Here is a 14,416-nt window from a genome sequence, read left to right as displayed (position 1 = left end):
AAGTCTCTACAAAATCAACTGCAACCTAGCTTGTTAAGTGACCAAACTGAAAATTTAGGTGTATACTTCCGTTAACAAGTAGCTGAGTGGCAGCCACCTTCAGCCAATGGCAGGCTGCCACCTATTCAGACCATGCCCAAATAAAGCAAATTCGGAGCTGAAACTAGGAAAGCTGTTTCTGTACCTCAGTTCATTTTTCCCAGGATACATATGCCTGCCCAGTTGCAGAGCAGAGCTCTCTGAACCTCTTCTGGTTCTGAGGGCTGCCCAATTTGCAAACAGTTCTTTGCTCAATTCAACTCTGTTAAAACTTTAGATAAATTGAACACTACTGGATATCATGTGACTTGCCTGTATGTTTCAGTGACTGTGCATGTGCTATTGCTGTGCTACCGCTTTCCAGTAAGGGTGAAATGTAAAAAGTATAATAGGACTATAGTGATGAGTCTGTAATCTTAGGATGTTTTAATGAAATGCTTTATTTGGAACACTGTTCCCCCAGACCCCATAATCTGTGTCTCACATAATTTTGCTCTTTATTACTGATACCATTATTAATTATTGACTGCTTATGGTTAACTTCAAGATTATCTTCAAGATTATTTTAGTGGCACTAAAATACTTAATCCATTACATTTATATAATGAATGTTTTATACCCTGCAAAATGACTTTATATACCTTATCTTCATTGACCTTAACAAAACTTGAGGTGGTATTATCCACGTAGAGAAGATGAGGTTAAGGTTAGAGATGCTCAGACTTGCCTGAGCTTGAATGGCTGAAATGAATACTTGGACCAAGTACTTTTGCTTCAGTGCTCTTTCTGGGGACCATAATTGCTCCTTTATATGTGATGAAAAGTTAGTGGTCTAGGTTATTTCTCTGGTCTAGACTTTGTCCCTGACAAGTAGTCCTTCCCTTTCTATCAGTGTGTCATGGAATGTGATCCGTGGATCTACCTCCATCAGAATCTCCTGGAGTCTGTTTAAAGTGTTGGGTATCTGGGCCCAATTCCAGACCCACTAAATGAGAGCATCTCAGATGGGCCCTGGAAATACCTGTTTTAAGCAATTGCTATGGGCAATTTGATTCTCAGGATTGACCTTTTCCTTCTTGTCTCTGGAATGGAAATAGAACTACCTGCAAACTGTCTGGTAGCTCTTGTTAAAGAATGACAAATAGGCTGGGCATGGTGGCTCATGCCTGTAATCCCAGCACTTTGGGAGGCCGAGGTGGGTGGATCACGAGGTCACAAGATTGAGACAAGCCTGACCAACATGGTGAAACCCCGTCTCTACTAAAAATAGAAAAATTACCTGGGCATGGTGGCACGCGCCTGTAGTCTCAGCTACTGGGGAGGCTGAGGCAGGAGAATTGCTTGAACCTGGGAAGCAGAGGTTGCAATGAGCCGAGATCGCGCCACTGCACTCCAGCCTGGTGACGGAGAGCGACTGTCTCAAAAAAAAAAAAAAAAAAAAAAGAATGACAAATAGTAGTTGCAGATACATTTTCAGTTCATTGGATAATTGAAAATACAATAATATGTTGGGTCAGATTAAAATGGTAGCCTGAGGGACTATTTAAGTTAGTGACAGATAAATCCCTCTGCCTTATGTTTAGGAATATTAACTTCTGTGATTACTAGAGACTGTTGGCCACATTAAATTGTAGTTAACTATTGAATGTTTTCCTAGCTAAGAAGCATTTTATAATTCTTTAAATTTCTATTGAAAAGCTATCTCCAAAGTGTTAGCACTGTGGGGAGCTATTGAAAAATTTGATCAAAAATTTATCCTAAATTGTCCATTTGTTTATCTCAAATGGACAAAATTATGACACCAGTTTGTTCTAAATAATTATGGTAAGTTCTCTCTCTACTCAGACCTTAAGGTAAGTAGACATGAGGTGATAACATGTATGTTAGTTCCTCACTCATTCCAAGCCAAATCTTCCATTTTTGTTCTGTGCAGGTAACATTGTGTTCTAAATGTTAGGGTAGAGTCTTGGCAATTGGACTAGTATCGTGAAAATGCAAAAATATACCAAATGATCAACATGGCAACTTTTAATGTTTTGAACAGATTTTTGATATTTCCTGGGATCCATATCAGCCAAACAGAGTGGTTAGCTGCGGAGTAAAACATATAAAGGTAAAGTTTTTTGTTTTTTAATTTTGGTACCTTGAGTGCAAATAATTTTAGGTGTTTGTATAGATAATTTGATGTTGAGAGACTGCTAGACTTTACATATTTTTTTTCTTCAATATAGAGCCCTCTTACCTGTTTCTGTGCTCCTGAAGTAAACTAACATCAGCTGATGGGGCTCTCTCTTAGAAATGCAAAGTAATGACAATCAAGTGAAGTGCTCAGCAGGCAGCTGAAAAGGAAATTTTATGTTAATTAAATGTCGAACTGAAGAGTCATAATACTTGTGGGATTGCATGTTTTAAAACTGCTGATTTTAATGTTGTCAAGTAAGTTTTTCCATTATAATGAATATTTACGTATTTGCATGTCAACACTTTGACATGTTATGTTCCTTTAAAAGAAAGGTGTCATGTAGCGCTCTACATGGAAATAGAGGAATTCACAGTACAAACCTATCTGGACCGTTGGTTTTTAAACGCCCCAATCTTCCTCTAGACTACAGTCTCATCTGGGTAGGCCCACATTTGCTGCTTACTATTTTGTTCACAAGTAGCAAAATTAACTGCATCAACATGCTTTGCTCTGACATAGCAAAAATTTCTCCTGACCCCTGGGATATGGCCCAGGATCTTCTTTTTCTATAGGATTGTAAATAATAAAAGTTAAAATCCATAAACAAGAGTATAAGGATTACTTTCTTGCATAGAGCATGTATGGATTCTGTACAAAAATGGTACATTTCTGTATGAATGAAGATTTTCCTCTAACCAACCCCTCCTATTTTGCAGTTCTTTTAGTCTAGTTTTTCACGATCCTTCCCATTATTCTTACTTGGTTAGAAGGGGACAGACGATAAAATACTCAAATAAGTATAACAAATACGGAAGAGTTACCTAAAGAATGTTACAAAACTCTGCAAAGGAATGTAAAACAATACTTGAACAAATGGAGTGACAATGTTGATTCTGGACATATCTAAAATTTACAAATGTATCATTTATCTCCAAATTTATATTTGGTAGAAATGCAGTTAAAGTCCGTATTACTTTTGTTTTTACCTGACGGAATTTCCCTTTAATTATCCTAAATTCATCTGGAAGCATTAAATAATGACAATAACTATGAACTTTGGGATAAAGAATCATGAAGAGGATATGTGTACCACTATTTACTAAAGCATAGTAGAATTTAATTTAAATGGTATAAGACTTGGATTACAAAGAAATTTTAAAAAGCTGAAAAATAGACCTTAATATGTATGACAACTTAGAGTATAATAGCATCTCTAACTGGTAGGCACAAATTATCAATTTTTTGGAAAAAGTCAGTACTTCATACTATACACTAAAACAAAGTCTATATGAATTAAAGAGGTAAGTTTCAAAAACTATAAAATGACTACAGGAATATATAGGCAAATGTTTAACTGCTCAAATTGGAGAAAGATTTTTTTAAAATGTAAAAGCAAAGAAATCGTAAGGGATAATACTGATGCAACTGTAGAAATATTAAAACATTCTGTATAATTCCTTCTTTCCACAAAAAGAGGGAAACCACAAACTAGCAAAAGTATAAGCAACACACAAAGTTGTTGTGTGTTGTTCTCAAACACACTGGGTTGTTCTCAAAATGCAAATACCTCTTGCAAATCTGTAGAATGGACAAAGAACATAGAAAATTGACAAAAATAGAAACGCTGTTGGCCAATAGACATGAAAATGTTAAAATTTCATTAATAACACAAATTTTAAAATAACAGAGCATTTTAAATCTATCAAATTTATGATTAAAAGTACCCTATCTTGGCAAGGATTCAGTGAATGACCACTCTCAAACCTTGCTGGTATAGAAGGGTAAGCTAATAATGGTCTTTCAGCCAAGAAATTTGGAAATATTTATCCTTAGAAATGTCAATTCTCTTTGATCCAGTAATTTCATATCTTAGAATCTGTCCCAAGCAAATTGTTAGAAGTGTGAACCAAGAGCTGACTCATTGCTGAGGAACTTATCAATAGCAAATAACCAAATAGAAGATCTGAAATAAGTGGTTTCAGATCTTCTGTTTGGTTTAAGTGTCTCTAGGAAGTTGAATAAAATGTTACATCCATATGATGAAACACTGTACAATCATAAGTTATGTTTTAAATGATTGATGATATTGGGAAATATTCAAAATCTATTATATGGGGAAGTTTACAGTTTACTTTGGGGGTGGGTGATGGTGGGATTAGATTTGTGGCTTTTTTTTCTTTAAAAACATTTTTATGTAGGAAATACATTAGAAGGACCTCTCCAAATGTTAAGCAGTTATCTCTGGGTAGTGGGTCGATGGATAATTTTTTCCCTTGTACACTTCATTGTAAAATTATTTTACAATAATATATATTCCAAAATAAGAAAAAATTTAAAAATGGAGAACAAAACTTTTAAAGGTTCCACTACTCAGAAGTATAAGATATTTCATCAACACTTTAGGGCTTCATAAACGTTTAATAATCCTGTACCAAGCCCGGATGTGTATATTTTTAATCTAGGAAAACATCAGCTGAAATCTAGGTAGTTTGCTTTATTAGCAGCAGCTGGAGGCTCCTTCTATGCTTGGTACAGCATACCTGAAAGACCAAAAACTCATTCAGTTTAATATTTGAGTTTGTACTAGGTGAAAGAGCAAAAACAGACGCCACTTTCAATTTGCTTGAAGTTTAGCCATTAAAACATTAAGACAATGTTTTGGAAGAAAGGTAAAAATCAAAGCCCTCTATCGATAAAGATGAGATCCCAGCTGGCTAGAAGCATGTTGTCAGGGTGGAGACGCTGCTTAGGCTGAGCCTCGGTGGGTGGGTGCCTTTGGTAGGAAGGGTCGGGAGGCAGAACTAGGGGAGGGCTTGCCCTTCTGTCAGGAGTTGAGAGAGGCATTGGTCACCCATGGAAGCATGGGACTGGGGAGCTGGCAGAGTCCTTGGCTCATGATATGTTCCAAGATTACCAATGTTTTCATCACCAAAGAACCTATTCCATAGTTTTTTTAGGGAACAAATATTTTGAAAGATGGTGGCCACAAAATAAACTAGCCATTAAATCATAGTTTCCTTAGCAATGTTTTATTAGTCAAAGATGTTATCTGTCAACGTGAGTTTCTGATCAGACTAAAATATGAAAATTGTTTCAGCCATGAGTAAAAAAAACATGTGAGTTCATGATGATCCTGATTTCTGTTAGGCTGTGGTGGGTTTCTGGAAATCTGGGGCCCTAACCTGGGAGCCATCATCCATCCTGTATTGAGTGGTGAAGAAACCCAGGACACTAGGGGGTTAGGTGGGAATCTGACTTCGATTTGTGATTGTTTCCCTCTACTTGACTCTGGGCAACCATTTAATCTCCCTGAGGCTGAATTAATATTCATTCATTCATTCTCTCTCTCTCTCTCTCTGTCTCTCTCTCTCAGAGAGAGATCACTACCTCCTAAATTAAAGATAATTACATTAAAGAGTATGGAACCCAGTAGGGGCACAATAATGTTAATTTCCTTCCCCATTTCCTAGGGTCACAAAAATGATGGCAGAGGTGAGATTTAAGCTCAGCCTCTGACTCCTATAGAGCTCTTTCCACTGAGAAATTTCTTTAGTGAACTACCTTGCCTTAGCTTTATATTGGGTTCTAACTAGATTTGCTGCTTAATTGATAGAATTCTCCTGATTCCTTCCTATCTCTTTCTATCATTGGTTAACTCTAACTTTTAAATTGGTAAATTCTAAAAGCAGAAAAGCAGAGACAAAAATTCTGAAACTTTATTTGAAAACAAGAGTTACTTATCCTGTTTAAATTTAATTGTCTTAGCAGACTTGGACATTTTTTCTAAGCAAATACAAGCATTTTTACCTCAAAGAATCTGGAATGTCTACCCAGCAATACTTTATTAATTTTGCTTAGAAATATAATACATTTAAGCAAACCTCAAAAAATTATTTTTGCTGTCTGTATTCTCTATATCCAATTACCAGGATTTCTCCACTTTTTTTTCCCCCAAAAAACCTACCTTAACATTGAATGATTCCAATCATAAATTGAGTGCAAAATCTTTGTACTCGAAGAAAATACTTCCATCTGAAATTTGTGTAGCTAGGGTGAAATCCTTTTTGGCTTTGTAAATCCCTTATGTTTTGGCAAATAGGAAAATTGCAATTATCTGAAACGAATGCTTGAAAAACTGTAACAGTTGAGCATCAGCCGCTTCATTGGTTTTATAGCAAATGAGCCTACCAGGTTTGTGGCTACTGTTGAGCCGTCTCTAGTCAGAGACAGAAGGGACTTTAGGGACTACCTAGGGCTAGATGAACTCAAGGTACCTGCCAGCTCTAACAAAATTTGCATTACAGTCTGTGGGTAGAGACTGGAGAAGATAAACAAGGTCTCCTCATTTGATGTGAATTTAATGATGTGTTGCTACCCTAAACTGCCACTGTTTTCCAAGTAGGCAATGCTTCTCAAAAAGAGATATTTCAGGTATTTGCCATTTTCTGCAGAAAATATCATACATTTTAGGGAATCATTTGACTCTTTGGAATGTTTTCATGTGGGCCTTATACCATCTGACTTGGTGACTTGTCAATAAACTTTTATGTAGATCAAGTCTGAAGATAATGGGCTCTATTTTTTGTGACTGTCTGTCTGGAAATATTCAGATAACTCAGGGATGTATATCCAAAGTTAAAGAACAAAATAATTCTTTTAATCTTCATGCATGAGGAGGTGTAAAGAGAAAGGGAACTGTCTGCCTTAAGCATTGCCATGAACAGCAAGTTCTTTGGCATGTTGGTACAACCAGTAATCATTTATGTCTAATAGTTTGTTCAGGTTCATAGTAACAGCTTAAATGTTTTCCAAAGCTTATACCTAACTAGCTTTTTCCTAGATCTCTTTATTCTTTATTAAAAAAAAAAAAAAACTTTATTACAGGTGTGTGCTACCACTCTAGGCTAATTATTTTTGTAGAGATGGGGTTTTGCCATGTTGCCCAGGATGGTCTCTAACTCCTGGGCTCAAGTGATCTCTCTGCCTTGGCTTCCCAAAGTGCCGGTATTACAGGCATGAGCCACTGCGTCTGGCTGCTTTATTATTTCAACATATACTTCAACACCTTTTCATTAATAATACCCAAAGAAATGAGTTACCAGAGCTGATACCTTTTTCTGAGAAGAGAATCCCATTTGGTCCTTCATTGTGTATCTGCCCTTCATTCTTGCCAGGGCATCCTTCTATTCTTTAACCCCCTGCCACGCACACACACAGGACAGCCCCCCACACCCAGCTGCCTGAATCCCGGCCACCTTGGGGGTATAGCCATCCCAGAACTGTTTCCTCCAGTATACAACTACTCTGAGAGGACCATGGTTTTTCCTCTCCTGCAGGTATAAAATAGTACAATTGTTACTGATTTATTCCCACATTACTGCCATGTGGCTTCATCTCATCCTGCTCCTCTGAATCCAGATGCAGTTTCTTCCTCACTGCTGATCCAAGTCCTACTCTTGTTCATTCTGTTTAATTCAACTTAGTTCTTTACCTTTGAATTTCCTTGCCACCCGGGCACAGTCTCAATATGCTACCTTAAAATTATCTCATTGTTTCATTTGCCTCTGCATTGATTCAAAGTCGTCAAAGCAAAGATAAAGATTTCAATATTTTTTCTAGCCCCATTGAACCCTTACCTTCAGTGAGCTACTTCTGTTTGCTTTCCCTCCCGTCCAGATGGAGGTGACAATCTCGTCTACCTTAGCCTATTAAGGGTTTTGATAGGATCAAATAACTTAGCATATGCAGATAGCCTTTATAAACTGAGGGGGGCTATATCAAGGGCAGTGAGGTTATTCTAGTTGATACATGAAAACTATGTTAACGTTTTGAGAGGCCAAGTGGTGCGGATCACCTGAGGTCAGGAGTTCAAGACCAGCCTGGCCAACATGGTGAAACCCCATCTCTACTGAAAATACAAAAAGCTAGCTGGGTGCGGAGGCACATGCCTGTAGTCCCAGCTACTCAGGAGGCTGAGGCAGGAGAATCGCTTGAACTCGGGAGGCAGAGGTTGCAGTGAGCCGAGATCGGGCCACTGCACTCCAGCCTGGGCAGCAGAGTGAGACTCTGTCCCCACCCGCCCCACAAAAAAAACTATGCCAATGCAAAATATTTTATGTCTATATAACCATGGGAGTGTCCTTACTGCCTTCTATAAAATTGCTGAAGCTTTGGGTATGGTCTTCTACACGATGGATGCATTTTATGCAACTAAAACTGAAAAGCCTAGTCCATTATTTAGGTATATGGAAATATAACTCATATTTACGAAACATTTCTAAGTAACATTTCTACAATGAAGATTTATAACATTTAAAGTTAGAAATTATTTCCAAATATATGTACACTAAAAATACCTAGATACAGCCGAGTGCAGTGGCTCATACCTGTAATTCTAGCACTTTGGGAGGCCCAGGAGGGCAGATTACTTGAGGCCAGGAGTTCGAGACCAGCCTGGCCAACATGGAGAACCCCTGTCTCTACTACAAATACAGAAATTAGCTGAGCTTGGTGGTGCACTCCTGTAATCTCAGCTACTCAGGAGGCCGATACACAAGAATACTTGACCCTGGGAGGTAGAGGTTGCAGTGAGCTGAGATCGTGCCATTGCATTCCAGTCTGGGTGACGGAGTGAGACTCTGTCTCAAAAACAGAAAAAAATTATGTAGATGATACATCAACATGCTAACTGGAAGTTATAGACCATCACAATTTTCCTTTTTATACCTATCTGTGTTTCTAAAGCTTTCTACAATAAACCTATACTAGTTTTATAACTTGATAAAAAATTAAGCAAAACATGATTTGTCCACTTGATTGCAACTCTGAGAACATTATGTTCTATTAAATCACCATTAAACAATAAGCAAAGCTTTGAAATTTTGGAACTTTGAAAGTTTTAAAAGTGTTGTTATAGGCTTTTCTTATATTCCTGGTAGTTAGTTAAAATGCTTTTGTGTTACATGTGGTTATGTTAGAGCAAAGCAAATTAACTTATTTGTGCCTAGCTTGGATAGAGCAAATTATGTGAAATGCACTAAAGTATAAATAAACACCAATGCAATACATCCGAATACTCTATCTTGGAGATCTATTTTATCACTTACATTCTAGTTTTGGACACTGTGTGGAAATGCCCTGACTGCAAAAAGAGGGATATTTGGCAAAACAGGGGATCTTCAGACCATCCTTTGCCTTGCATGTGCCAAAGAAGACATCACCTACTCTGGTGCTTTAAATGGTGACATCTATGTCTGGAAAGGGCTCAATTTAGTCCGCACCATTCAAGGAGCACATAGTGTAAGTATTACCATATGGAAATCTGTGGGTGACTTACTAAATAAGGTGAGACCACGAATCCCTCCCTGTATTTTTCCCTTGTTGCTTTAGAATCAGAGGACCCTGCTGAACACTCCCCACTCATGACAATTTCCCATATTACATTTGCTCACCTAAAGGAAAATATATTTCAAATGATACAATGTAATTAGCCCTCACCTTAACTATTAATTGCTTGATTTGTGTCATCTACAGTAGTTTGACAGAACACTAGAACTAGCTCATCAGATTCATCTTATAGGCACTTCTCAAACTTTAATGTGCCCATGAGTTTCTGGCGGATCATGTTAAAATGCAGATTCTGGCTCCATAGGTCTGGGATGATGTTGCCACAACTCATCAGTGACCCATAGTTTGAACAGGAAAGGTGTAGATAACTATTGCTTTTATATTGGTTGGTAAGATAGATTTTCCTCATTCTTTATGTTGAGGTGCAGGGTGTTACCTCCTACCAGTGTCAAGAGCTCTTAAGGTACAATCAGAAACCATTGATAACTACATATCTTCTGATGGTCTGCTTGGTAAGAACAAGGACAAACTTCTTACCACTCTGCTCTCTTTTTTGACACACATGAAAATGACTACATTGTTGTATCTACAAACGATAAAATTGTCCCTACAAATGGGAAGATGATGTAAAAGGCAAAGCCTATCATAGTGAATGGAAATTGGGTAAAGATGTTATTGGAAATGATAAACCTTTAGCTTATTGCCTCCAAATTGATCCCCTATACCCTTAATATGAAGAAAAATTTAAGCAACTCTTAGAGCTATGGCATTTCAGATCTTTCACTATATGTTGCAGGTGAATTTTCTTGGCTTCACTAATTATGAAACAGCTCTTAAAATAATAGGTCAGTATTTGTCCTCATTCACAAAAGCAGCTGCCTTAGTAACCTAATTTCTTTTTATACTGGATCTTATGTCAACATTATATTCTTGCAGCACTTTTGAACAAACCAAATCAAGTATTTTCCTGTGGAGGAGCATCTTTAAATTCCTAAAACTATTTCACATGTGAAAATCTTCAAACAATGCTTAACAAGCTAACACAAGTGCTATTTACATTTTCAATTAGGTTCAAGTGATACCTTTGTGAGCCCACTGAGGTACATTTTGGGCACTTTTGTGCCTATGAAAGTGTTTATGTTCCTAGCCTCTTATTTCTACTTAATTATTTTAGGCAGCAACTTCCATGAAACACCTCCATAGTTGTCTTTTCTCTCTAAGGGCCACTTGTCACATAAAAGAATTTGATTCTCATATCTGCATTAATTGTATTTTTGAATTTTTTTAAAACTGCCATCTTTTTAGTAGTGGTAAAAGAGTACTTGAACTAGTTTGCTTTGATTATTAGGATTTTTTAAATGTAGCTGAGATGAACAGTATTATAAATGGCTACTTGGTCTATTGTCAGCATTTCAATAGAGAACAAAGGGGTTTTATTTTTGGTTTTGCCTTGTTATGTTTTTAAATCAACAATCAACTGTATCTAGTCATTATACTTAGGATGGTTGCAGCATTGAGTATTACCTGTTTTAATCACCAGGCTGGAATCTTTAGCATGTATGCTTGTGAAGAAGGCTTTGCCACTGGTGGGCGAGATGGGTGTATACGACTATGGGACACTGATTTCAAACCAATAACCAAAATTGATCTCAGGGAGACAGAACAAGGATATAAAGGTAATATATGTGTTAAGCTTACCTGTAACTCTGGATGTGAAATATAATGTGAAGTTCTGTATTCATATTTGTTTCTCTATACCCCGTTTTAAAAAAGCAGTTTATATAAATATATTGAATACAAGCAAAAGTATGTTAAAAGTAAATGGATGTCCTTTTTCCCAATTCGCACAAATGCGTCTGTATGAACCAGCAATGCTGCAGCCAAAATAAGCATTCTGATGAAGTTGCTCAGGTTTCTTAGGAGATGGGATTGTCAGTGACAAAACCGAGAAGTTCTAGACAAGTTGGTTACCATAAAAGTGAATGTACCCAGACTCTGAAAACAAACAAATGAGAGGAGAAATAAGACAAATTAATTTTTAAAATAGCTTTAAAGTAGTAGATAATTATAGTAGTAGGGATTAAGAGCATGGGCTCAATCATGTGGTGTGGGTTCAAATTCTTTTTCCCTATGAGAGAGTTAAGAAATTGAATGGCAGTCTCAAATTTCGGGGCATCTATTTCCCCATCTATAAAATAGAGATAATACTAGCACCAGCCTCCCATAGTTGTATGAGGATTAAATATACTTGGAAAATGCTTAGGATGAGGACTAAATATACTCGCAAAGCGCACTTATCACTCAAACTGTTAGCTATCCTCACCATATATAGAGTGTATATATCAGAATACAATACATCTTTTAAAATTCTCATGATAGGCCTGCTACGTTTTGGCAGACAAAGAATTTACAGCCGAGAAAGATTAAAGTGGAAAATGTAAATAGGAAAGACAAGAGGAAGTCATAGCGCTGTTAATACACTAAGCACAGGTTGGGAGGTTCTGTTCATTCCCCACAGGTGGACCACAGACCCAGCACCAAGGGAGGGGTACATGGTACTGTGTCATGGCGGTCCAGAGGATGAAAACTTACCCATCGTTCTTGTGAAGGGGAATCTTTTTCAGTGCCGAGATAAGGAAGAAATTTCCTGAGCATCTTTTAGAGAAGACGCTGTGACATAGGGCTCAAAGTCCTCAACAGGCCTGAAACGAGCTGTTTCTCCTGGGTTGTTCCTCGTGAAGCCCCCACTGTGTGACCTGATGGTGATGCTGCCACAGAGATTGTTCATAGGCCAGATCATGTGGCAGTGTGTGGTGCTCTCTGCCGGCCTTAGGTAGATTTCAGAGGACTGGGAGAAAACAGTGTAGATGGTATATCCTTCAGGCCATCCTTAAATAGTGTTGTTTGCAGCAAAACTTTGCCAACAGTTGAGCAACAGGGAAATGAGCTGGATATTGTACTTCCTGTTTATACCTGGATGCCAGCTGCTTTATGTATCTGTGAAATACAAAAACGTGCATTTAAGTCAACTAATCCAGGATTGGACTGTTGTCTTCTCACGGAGGCTCAGGATGCTGGTGTGCATACGTTTCTGAATACTAGGCACAGAGGTTGGCATAGGAAGTTGTGGAATTTGGTGTCTACCTCAGTGTAGGGACAAGGAGATCGAAGTCCTTAAGTTCTCTGCCATAGAGTGTGGGCCAGGGAAACCTGATCCGGAAACAACATGCCAAACAGATATAAGCTTGCAAGTACCCATTAGAGCAATTTTTTTTTTTTAAGTACAGTAGCCAAAAATGTTTGACCCTGAACCATGAAACTTCTTGGTGTATCTTTCAAGGTAAACCAGAAACCAAAACATGTACTTAGAGAGCAGAGTCAACTTGCCAGATGGGATTAGTGACCATAAACTGACTAAACGTTGGGGAGCGCCAACCAGGATTCATGGCTCCTTTTGGCAGTTATTCCATTTAACTAATCCAGAAATTGTATCACATAATTAAGGCATAAATTTTAAAGCATGGGGATCAGCTAAGAAGCCATTTGTTTACCCTGCTATACTTTTCTGTCCAATACTGAGTCCTTGAGCCTGGCTCTCCTGGGAAAGTTCAGGGACCAGTTGTGAATGAGGATCTGTGTAACCAGGTGTTGTACTGATCACATCAGCCCCACAGCCAACTCCCATCTACAGAGTTAGGACAGTCAGCGATGCCCTCCATTGTACATCAGTCTCAGATTCCCGCCCCATCCTTGCCAAGATCAAAGCACATCTGGGGAGTACACGGTGGACACTGGGAACCCGAAACAAGCCTGCACCTCATAGGATGTGCTCTGTGGTGCCTGGGCTTGGCATTGATCAGGGATTGGTGTGCATCTTAGATGGCTTACTGATAAGGCAGTAGTCTGCGTTTTGTAGGGAGAAACAGATTGTGCTTTTAAAGGATGGTATAGATCATGTTCCAGTTTGAGTCCAAAGGAATCAGAGAGGGCATAGGGGCTGGGATGGAGCTCCTAGGAGAGTGGAGATGGCACTGCTTAGCATGGAGCCCCACAGTGTGGATGCTATGGATGATGTTAATTTTAGAATTGCTGCTGACGACCAGTACTCTTAATTGCTTAGTATTTTACTTTAAACTGATTAATATATCTTTTTAAAACTTTGCTTTAAACTAATATTTGTGACATGAGTTTAATATGCTGGGGTTTAATTTTTGCCCTTGGAGCACCCACCTAAAATTATCCCCTCCCCCTGGCTTGGGCAACATTGTCACAAAAGGCCACTGTGTATCATCAAGCATCAAGAGATGCCTTCATTCCAGTCCTCAGTGAAAAAACAATATACATTGTAGCATCAAAAGAAGAAAGGCTCCTGGTTTGAATTACTGGTAACAACTAAAGTCTGGCCCACCCATTGCTCCCAACTTAGGGAGTTCTTGAGCCTGTATGGACAGGGCCATGTGGGGAAACTTGCTCTGAATCCCCCTCGAAGGTGCTCTGTTGCGCTCAGCCAGGACTTGGTGCCATTATTCCACTGAGGCAAGGAAGGGAGGATGTTGAGTTCCAGAGCCACCTTCCACAGCTCCGAACAGGGAGAGACTCTCAGAACCGGCCCTCCTGTGGTCTTGGAGGCCAGCTGCCTGGGCCATCCTGTGATGGGGCAGCCTCTCCAAGGCAAGTGGAGGTGTGCCCCAAATCCAAAGTGAGGTAGAAGACCCAACACAAGTGTAGGAATTAAAATATGTAGGATTTGAGGAGATAATCAAGATGTAAATATCTTTCTGGCGTAGTTGCCCCTTCAGCCAGGCAATACCATACCCTTGGTCGTTTGAACATTAGCAGAGAGCTGAG

At 38.6% G+C, this 14,416-nt stretch overlaps 1 protein-coding gene across 4 annotated transcripts in view; it reads left to right on the top strand.

Moving 5' to 3' along the window:
• The window catches only part of EML6 (EMAP like 6), a 262,095-nt gene that overhangs the window by 99,039 nt on the left and 148,640 nt on the right, over positions 1 to 14,416 (top strand). For 3 of the 4 annotated variants that reach the window (XR_010123243.1, XM_054473926.2, XM_063649365.1), the window contains exons 5-7: positions 2,084 to 2,152; positions 9,335 to 9,520; positions 11,109 to 11,244. Coding sequence is in view for 3 of the 4 variants with exons in the window: in XM_054473926.2 (XP_054329901.1) it covers positions 2,084 to 2,152; positions 9,335 to 9,520; positions 11,109 to 11,244 (391 nt within the window). In the remaining variant the exon portion in view is untranslated. Of the gene's footprint in view, positions 1 to 2,083; positions 2,153 to 2,386; positions 2,476 to 9,334; positions 9,521 to 11,108; positions 11,245 to 14,416 lie in introns of those variants that run through there. The other variant, XM_063649364.1, reaches the window with a different exon arrangement.

This window comes from Pongo pygmaeus, chromosome 12 (assembly GCF_028885625.2).
Source record: "Pongo pygmaeus isolate AG05252 chromosome 12, NHGRI_mPonPyg2-v2.0_pri, whole genome shotgun sequence".
Classification (NCBI taxonomy): Eukaryota; Metazoa; Chordata; class Mammalia; order Primates; family Hominidae; genus Pongo; species Pongo pygmaeus.
This window is presented reverse-complemented; position numbering and strand designations above follow the sequence as displayed.